This window comes from Rhamphochromis sp. 'chilingali' (assembly GCF_963969265.1).
Source record: "Rhamphochromis sp. 'chilingali' genome assembly, chromosome: 22".
Classification (NCBI taxonomy): domain Eukaryota; kingdom Metazoa; phylum Chordata; class Actinopteri; order Cichliformes; family Cichlidae; genus Rhamphochromis; species Rhamphochromis sp. 'chilingali'.
The window spans coordinates 6,797,239-6,806,734 of record NC_137950.1 but is presented as its reverse complement, the minus strand read 5'-3'; the positions used below and the strand labels follow the sequence as shown (position 1 = coordinate 6,806,734).

General features: G+C 41.4%; 1 protein-coding gene across 2 annotated transcripts; it reads right to left on the bottom strand.

The window, feature by feature from the left end:
- Positions 1–4,319: 4,319 nt before the first annotated feature.
- LOC308390744 (transmembrane protein 100) lies at positions 4,320–8,148 on the bottom strand. Of its 2 annotated transcripts, none has more exons than XM_080873018.1 (2): positions 8,065–8,148; positions 4,320–7,863 (listed from the first exon to the last, which is right to left on the bottom strand). In XM_080873018.1, exon 2 carries the CDS (start codon positions 7,651–7,653, stop codon positions 7,186–7,188), a length of 468 nt encoding a protein of 155 aa, XP_080729144.1. In that variant the 5' UTR covers positions 7,654–7,863; positions 8,065–8,148; the 3' UTR covers positions 4,320–7,185. The 2 variants fall into 2 exon arrangements, with proteins under 2 accessions (XP_080729144.1, XP_080729145.1); XM_080873019.1 differs by having other exon boundaries at positions 4,320–7,884; positions 8,065–8,137.
- Positions 8,149–9,496: the final 1,348 nt, after the last annotated feature.

The following is a 9,496-nucleotide window of genomic DNA, read 5'->3' as shown; positions in this document are numbered from 1 at the left end:
ATTTTAAGAGAATCCCTCAGTTTTGGAAAGTCCTAGTATACATTTTAGTTTATGAAGCTATGGGCACAGCATCTGAATTAATGTGAGACCTTGCCAAGAGCCATCCCAAATTTTAGCCCAGATGAGCCAAATTTTTGGGGTGCCTTCTGGGCATGCTCACAATATAAATGTTTTTCTTTTCCTTCTTCTGTTTCTGCCTTTAAATTGTTTAATTTAATGTGTAGAGGTTTACACATTACACATTTATCATTGTTATGAAGTGGGGCAGTGAATGTGTAATTTAAAATGAAAACGTAATTACATAGTCTGGACATTTGACCTCATTTCTAAAAATGATGTTTAATAGAAGCTGTTATTATAGTTTGCTCTTAAACAAGCAGTGTAACTATGTTATCTTCGCTCCGTCTAAAAATGTTCTGCGTCCATCTACTGGCTGTTAACTCCAGCGTAAATTGGGCGATGGAATCGAACTGCTTCGCCACTTTCCCTCTCATGCAGCAGCCCACCCCTCTCGCTCCCAGTCTCCCTTTGCTTTCGACATCAGCCCGGTCTATTTTTAGCCCCATCCAAGTCGAGCGGGAGAGGGAGAGGGAATGACACAATCCCTTGTAGACTGGCGGATGAGAGGAGGAGGTGGAGGAAGGAGAGAAGAAAGCGTGGGCGCACTGAGGATGGGTGCTCATTTGAATACTCATAGAAAGCAGCTGCGCGCACAAAGGTGGAAGGATGGGCGATGAACGCGGATTCAGTGGCGAAAATCAATAGAGGGCTCAGCCTCTGACAGTTTTGGATGATTAGCGTGATGAATAAGCGGCGCATTATAATGAGTTACATGGGACAGGATGGCGTGATGGAGCATTGAAAATAAAAGTGAGGGATAATTGGTCTTGCCTGAGTGACAGCATTTTTTTGTTTGTAGTATTCAAGAATACATTAAAGGCTCTCCTCTATGTCTCTGGTAATCTCTTTTCAAGAACGTCTTGCTTACACTTTTTTTTTGCCTGCTTTGCTTTCCAGTCACAGTTTCTTTCTAAACAGTTAATTTTGTCTTTTCTATCACTGCTTTGTTGATTTGTTTTCAAAAGGATGATTAGAAAATGAGCAAAGTATGACATAAAGCTTTTGATAGTGCTCAGTTTAGCTAAAAGATAAACCTAAGGAGGGGTACTAAGAAATGGGAATAATGGATTTGTGAGCTATTTTGAGCTCAAATTCAGCTTTTCTCATGCTATGTAGTTCTTTTTTTACCTGGTAAGTCACCATGGTAACTTATGCTGAACAGTAACCTGGTGAAGTATTCTAAAAGTCCCAGTTTTTTACTGATTCCATGTTTTAAATATTAAATAAATTATTTAAATATAGATTCTCTGCTGTTAGGATACACTTTATATGTGCAACTTTTATTAATCTGTACCTTAATAACATCATGCAAGCAGTGCAAATTATGCATTACATTTTCACTGGAATTTGCATGTATTCAGTTGATGATGCAGAAAATATAGAAATGTTTTCATAGTTGGTCCTAATCTGGTGCTACATCTGTAACTGTTCAGTCAAAGAAATTAATTTTACTTTGATTTGTTGGCAAAGGGATTTCCATGTCTCTGTTATCAGGTTATGGGACAGAAACCTTTATTATTTTAAAGCATCCAGTTTAAAGTTTGAAAGCTCCAATGTGCAGCAGAGAAATAAACAGGATTTATTTTTGGAATTAAAATAATAATCTGTTGGTTATCTGACCACTCTAAGTGCTAAAACTCAAGATTAATGATTTCCTATAGCATTCATTTTCAGTCTTGACATCAACAGTCTTGCATTTTTATGTTGGACTTTTATCATCATCCTGTGATGAAACGTCTAGAGTAGGTTGCGCTCATAGGGATCATTTTGTATGAGCATGCACATAGCCAGCTTAGAGCTAAATGTGCACTGATTGGTAGCGCAACAAAATACATACTTAATCATGGTAGCTGTTATGCTTAACCCCTAAACGACTTGATGGCAGCTGAACAAACGTCAACTAGTTTTAATTATTAATGGCAGGTTAATTATACTGCAGCAAAATTAGAGTTTTACTTCGAATGAGAGTTTAAGTCCAGTTGGTAGCGTTTCTCTATGTTTTAGGGAATCACCACGTTTCAACAATCTGTAAGGTACATCAGCTGGAGCCTTTGGTATCCTACTTCTGGGGACACGTCAGTCATGCCCTTTGTTTTCATCAGGTGAAAATTTTTAATTATTGTTTTTTTCAATTGAATCTTGTAGCTGAAACTTCAAAGTAGCTAGCAAAAATGAATTTTCCTCACCTACAAGGTCTTGAATATTCAAACACAATTATATCTGAAAGACATCATAGTACCACATCACCCCAACAGAGCACTGATGGGGTTAGACTGCTGGCTTATTCTAGGATACTTAAAAGTAGAATGGGAGGCACAGCCTTCAGCTTTCAGGCCCCTCTTCTGTGGAACCAGCTCTCAGTTTGGATTCAGGAGACAGACACAATTTTAATGTTGAGCTTAAAACTTTGGTTTTTGAAAAAGCATATGGGTTGGATGAGGTGACCCTGAAATCCTCCCTTAGTTACACTCCAGTAGGCCTGCCAATGTTCCATAATGCACAGTGTTGGAGGTGGGTGAATCAATCCAAATATTGATAGTAATGATCCCACTGCTGATATTAATAGATGTGCTTCAATCCTCTAAGCTCGGTATGTAGTCCATTTTAGGAAAATGAAAAATGGTAAATGGTAAATGGCCTGTATTTTATATAGCGCTTTACTAGTCCCTAAGGACCCCAAAGCGCTTTACATATCCAGTCATCCACCCATTCACACACACATTCACACACTGGTGATGGCAAGCTACATTGTAGCCACAGCCACCCTGGGGCGCACTGACAGAGGCGAGGCTGCCGGACACTGGCGCCACCGGGCCCTCTGACCAAAAAAACAAACCAAAAAAAAAAAAAACCCAGAAAAACTTTAAACATTAAAAATGTCTGAACCTTTTTGTGTTGACTGTGACATATATTGTATTTATAGCTTATGGCACAGAAGACACAATTCATTCTTAAGCCCTGAATCCAAGCTGGCAGCTGGTTCCACATAAGAGGAACCTGGAAGCCTCCGATTCTACTTTTAAATATTGGAAATTGAGAATCACAAGTAAGCCCGCGGTCTGACAGCGAAGTGCTCTATTGAGGTGGCACGGTACTATGAGGTCTTAAAGATAAGATGGAGCCTGATTATTCAAGGCCTTGTCTGTAAGGAGGAGGATTTTAAACGGGGCCAATGAAGAGAAGCCAGTGTGGGATAAATATACTCTCTTTCGCTGGGTCGTTTAGACTGAAGACAAAGTCGACCCAAAGTCCTTTAGAGGCAGGCACAAATCACTGATTTAGAGGTCATTAAAATATGTTCAGAATTTGCAAACTGATTGTGATTCATCCCATAAGTCACGACACACTACTCTCCCCTATATAAGCTGCCTTTATAGATTTGATGTATCAGTGTCTGTATTGCCTAGTATTTACTTGGTATCAGATTGATACCGACATTTTTAGTATTGAACAGCATTTATTGTGTGTTTTTACATTACACACCCTTTCCCACTGTCTTTCTACGACTCTGTAATTAACCATTAGTTGTTATTGATCTTTGGTTTACTTTCACAATGCGTCGTTTGTCCAGTCTCCCTCCACTCACCTCCAATCAGTCGCAATAATGGCTGTTCCTCTCTGAGCCTGGTTCTGATGAAGGTTTCTTCCTATTAAAAAGGAGTTTTTCCTTCCCACTGTCACCAAGTGCTTGTTTACAGGGCTCTGTGTTCAGTGTTCTGATTGTTGGGGTTTTCTCTTATTACCTTAGAGTTTTTTTACCCCACAGTATAAATTGTTTTGAGGCGATTGTTGTTGTGATTTGGTGCTTTATGAATAAAACTGAATTGCAAAAGAAAACCCCAAACCGTCTTTGGACTGTGCATTGTAAGGCTTGTTTTTTTTGTTCTTTTTGTCAGTGTCAATTTACACAAAATGCAGACTTAGTTGGACATTGAACATAGTAGCATCTGTGGTTTATAGTATGTCCCCCAGAATGAGTACAAAGGTCAGTAAGGAGGAAAACCCGAGCTGCTGCAGCCGCCCTCATAATGCTGTGTGAATGACTCCACTAATGACACCAAATAGCAATTCAGCAGCAATTTCCCCAATCTGGTGAAAAACAAACAACAGCCACAGAGCTTGTTTCCAAAATCAATCTTTGCATTTAATTCAGCGCTTTAGAAGCTTAACAGTAAACAAGAAAAATGTACACTGGTACACATATTTCAGAAGGACAAAAAATATGAATTCTTGATAAATATATTTGGTATTTCTGTTGCTTTAAATAAAGGAACCATATCAAAGTCTGACTTCATGCACACCACGGCACTCACACACACTGAACTCGACTGATAAAAAAAACTTCACGTATTTCCGTGTCTGTTTTAGGCTACTATATTACTGGTGCCGGTAGGCCTGCACAGCTTACATTAAATGTACCATACATAGAAATATTAATGTAGCAAGTAAAAGGCACTCAGAGAAAAGCTTGGACATGCCAGTAAACTCAAAGCAAATTGACCACAACCACGTAAAGCAACTGGATAGTTTCATTCCAAAAACACAACGTTTTTATTTAAAATCAGATCTTTTTACATAACGTAAAAAACCCTCCATCTTAAAAGTTGTAACTGATTATGTGCTTGATTTTAATTACAAATGTATCCTTGTCTGGGTTGGTTACTTGGGATGAAACAATCACAGTTTGCAATCACTGCAACATAGCTGAAAACACTACAACCACACCGCCAGCTGAAACCAAAAAAAAACCCAACTGTTGGCTAGTGCCTCAAATAGATGTGCACTGTACTGTGTCTCTAAATCTGTCTTACTCAAAATAGAGTGTACATAAACAATATAAATAATCTTTACACTCTGTACAAGGATGTTCGTAAGACACTCACTGTTGGAGGTACATTCAGAAATGAGGCTACACTCTCAGTTAGTACCTACAGCATTTATGATATGTAACTCAGAAGAGTACTCGATATAGGAACAGATATGCGTGCACACAGCTGAATGCTTCTACAGGATTATCTTCGCTTCTATAAGCCAGGTGTGAAATAAGCTCACGAAACTGGACAGTTGACACGGAGCGGGATGGAGGCAGACGAGGGAGGGGGGGCGGGGCAACAAATCATTAGTTGTAGCTTTAGTGTGCACACAACCAACATGGTACACATATGCACTTGTACACTTGTACTGCTCCGAGTAACTCCATGCAAAAGTTGGAGATGATAATTTTCAGTTAAGTACATTAACAGCTACAGCCGACACAGAGCTGCTGGGTTTTCTGCACACTTCCTGCTGCTCAGAACCATGAACTACTACACCTATTGTGTTCAGCTTACTGCTACAGCTTGGCCCTAAGACGGAGAAGGATTTTTGCTATTGTTTTGGCGAAATGAGTGATCTAGTCAAAGCAGAAAATGTTTCCCCCCCCAAAAAAGAACAATGTTCAGGACAGGTTCTTTGCGACATACACCACCGCGCGGCTCGTCTTATCACTGAGGAACAAGGTAAATTTGTTTAAGCCTGTCCTCGGGGATCTAGTAGCTAATATGAAGAGCAGTATAACCCCCTTTCTTTGAGAGTGTAAGAATGGAAGGTATATAAAGGAAAGAATTGATTTGCCCCTCACCGCAACCACCTAAATGCCCAGCAGCGCCGAATTTGCTCGGTTCAGCGGGAGTCGTGGAATAGAGGAATCGGGCCAGCGAGCCTGAAGCTGTTATACACCAGTTTGTATGATATGCATGTAATGCGATTCCTTGACATAGTGTAAAAATATGGACTATATATAAGCAGTGGGCGTAGTCTCACGTCACAAGCAAGGTGTACATGTGACTGAAAAACAAAGGCCTCTGCATGGATCAATCACACGGTTGTCCATGCGTTTTACACTAAACTTTGAAGTTATCCCTACAGTTGGGCTTCTTTATGTCACAGGATCAGGTACCCCCTGCTGGTCATGATAAAAAAATGTAAGTTCACAGGTTGGCTACGTCCTTCTTTCTTATGATCTATGATAAGTCCGAAAGTGCTGACGGAATGCAGGTTTGACCACACGATCACCTCCAAAAAGATTAGCACTTTATGGCGTAGTGATTTCTATTGATCTGACATAACTGGAATTTTTGCCCCTCCGAAACAAATCTTTATTGCAGTAAGCATTTAGGACTGGTGACAGCAGAATGGAATGCAGAGAGAGAGATATGAGGAACACGCTGACTATGCTATTTTGCTTGTTTAATTTCATATAATGAGCGTGCTTTGGGATGAATTCTCGCCTCTTCCTCAGATGCGACCCCTCACTGACTCCCTGGCCCTTTCACCTAATGAGTCGCCGAACCGGAGCCGCTGGAGACAGAGCGTACGTGCCAAAAGGGCAGCTCTGTTGTGGCAAGGGGAAATCATGCTTCATTTACAAGTGCAGTTCTCGTTCAGTAATCCAATAATAAAAATTGTTGTCTCTTTGTAAACTAATTGAATGGGTGGGGGTTGAACTGATGCGCATGGCCACATATGTCAGATCAGATCGCTTGTTTGATACTCTTGCTCTACCTTATCCAGAAAGGCTTGTCTGATCACTGTTAACTCCCCTGTCCCACACAATCACACCTCTTTTTATCCAGTAACCTGCAGCAGAGGGATTCAGAGGTATTAAGTACTGTATCTATCCCTGAGGTGCCTATCTCTCATGCATTTCCACAGCACAGCGAGGCCAGCCTTGGAGCAATGATCTGTGATGTGCTTTAGGCTCCGCTTTCATCCAGGTGGATCCATTACTGGACTGAACAGAAGAGTGGAGAGGGAGGGCTTGTATGGAGTGTGCAATGTGTATTCTACCCTGTGTATCTGGTCATGATGATGGTTCCTTTGCTAGAAGGTTTTCTAAAGTTTAAGGTGTTACAAAGTTTACCTGGCAGAAATACTAACAATGACATCCAACTTTTTTCAGTCTTTTCAAGTTCAGGCCCTACAACTTCTTGTCTTTTTCTTTTTTAGTTGCCCTTCTCATTCAAAAAGTCCAACTCCGACTGCTCTGTCCCCTCTGGAATACATCAGCCTGAACAACGCCCTCCATCACAAAGTACCCTGATCAGCAATGAAGAATCCACCTTCTTTCTTTTTCCTCCTCCTCAGTCTGTGGGCCCTCCAGCAGACTGCTGCCACAAGCAACATCACGACGCCGACACACAGCAGTGCCACGGACACTACTTTGGTCTGGAGCAACGTGTTAAAGGTAAACGTCACCCCAGTTCCTGCCATGCCGATCACCAGAGATATCACGCCGAACGGGAACACGCAGCGGTACCAGGACTTCTCTGTCCCGCCTGTAGCTTGGGCGAGCCTTTCCAGCGTTGGGAGAGACTCTGGAGGTTTGGCCGAACACCTTCCGACACTTCCCTCCATCTCCCCTCCTTCGCCACAGCCGTTCAAACCCTGGTTCTCAGAGTCCTGGGGCAAGTTGTTGGCCTCGCTGCTGTTGCCGCAGTCCAGGTCCGGATGAAGGACCGAGGCTGGGGGCTGGCGCCCTGAGGAGCAGCCCATCTCAGAGCTGCCGTCCTTGAGTGACGAAGCGCGAAAAGCTGCCCGTCGGCAGCGGGGGTCCTCTTTGAGTACGTTTGATGATTGCTGTCGTTTATGATGCTACAGGGGGTTTCTCTGAAGCTGCTTCGAGTGCTGTCAATGACAGAGAGGTTGCTGCTACTGGTCTTGTTGTTGTTGCTCTCAGTACTTAACGCCAGCATGTGCCTGCAACTGGAGACACAGAGAGAAGACCTGAAAATAGAAAGCAGGAGATGGGGGGAAAGAAGAAAAAATAGGGCAAGACAGAGAAGAAAACACAACTACTGAGCAAACATTCCAAGAGGGCTGGAGACATTCACAGGAAAAGGATGGAAGAAGGGAAAAATAAAGCCAACAGATGAGACAGATCTGCCACAGAGAGGAGGCACTTACCCGGTATTTTCAGTATCCATCAATGAGTGAATGTTTTCAGTGCAGCCTTGTCTCCTGAGCGGCTCGCAGCAGCAGCAGCACCACAGTGTTGTGATGCCGATGTTCATAGGATTATATAATGACAGAGGAGAGGAGGTGGAGCCTGTGGGACGCGGTCAATGGGATGCAAGCATCTGATTGGCTCCACTCGCAGAGTGATTCAGGGAGGAGGGGCTGAGATGAGGTTAACCGTTCAGCGGTCTCATTCACTGATCTTAATTCATTATTTAGTGTGACATGGAATTTGAGATACCCCTTAAAGGCACTGCATTTTTTCATTATGGGCAGAATATAAATGACACTGATACCGAAATGAGAAAAAGATGCTTCTTGACAATGAAATCGGACCAACAAATGTAATCGGCATGAATACTATGACACCACATCCCGCAGCTCTGTCCCTGACTTCATTTTCACTGCTGCTGTCACACATGTTATCAGGATCATGTGAAAATCTCCAGTGTCTCCAGTTGTGTTACAAGACAGTGCAAGATCCCCACCCCAAGGGTGACAGTGGAATATAATTACAGTGAGATAGAAACCTTGTATCTGCAAAATGTCATCTTTTCAGCAAGAAAAGCGGGACTGCTAAAACTGAGATAATTCAGTTTTTAATAGTTTTAATCAAACCCATGAAGGTCACAGAGAAGCAAGACATGTAATTAGTAAAGATTGAACAGCACCCAAATTTGTATTTTTTTTTAAACAGCTAATCATAATTCAGAATTGAAGTGAAGACATTTTTTGCACAAAAGCATGATGGTTATGGTCATGTTTGTGTCACATTTCTCCAGCATGTATCTCTTATGCTGTTCAGAAAATGACAGTAGGACACAGGAGCAATGTTCCCTCTAATTTTTCATGTGTCTGAGCGAACGCACAAACTCACTGAGCGATTCCTTGGACCACTGTGAGCAACAGCAGACGTGTGCACTGTCGTCACGCCAGCATCAAATCCATCCAAGTTACATGGTTTATTAAAATAATCAAATTACAGCATTTACATTTATGTTAGACTACTTTTAATTAAGTGCTTTAGCCCACTTACAATGAAAAATTTTAAAAATCTTGTTCATAACTTGAACTCCAATTTTGAAAACACGACTTTCTTTCTTTTTTTTAAATTTCTTTTTTAATAAAGCTCTGACTTGTATTATGAGTATGAGTCTGTGGTCTGGGAGCGAGTCCTGTAACTCTGTCCGCAAAATACAGTATATAATGACCAATTTTGGGCAATTAATTATATAGTTACTTCTTCAAAAAAGTAACTGAGTTATGCAAACAACAAAGTTTTTTGCTGCTGTTTACCTAAAAATGCAGCCAAGGCGTTTTTTTAAATAAAAATTTAAAACTATTTACAAAATCAGCTGTTCTGCATCAAATTTGATGCCAC

Excerpts from the sequence above, each read along its gene's own strand:
- LOC308390744 (XM_080873018.1), bottom strand. The coding sequence starts at position 7,653 with ATGGGCTGCTCCTCAGGGCGCCAGCCCCCAGCCTCGGTCCTTCATCCG.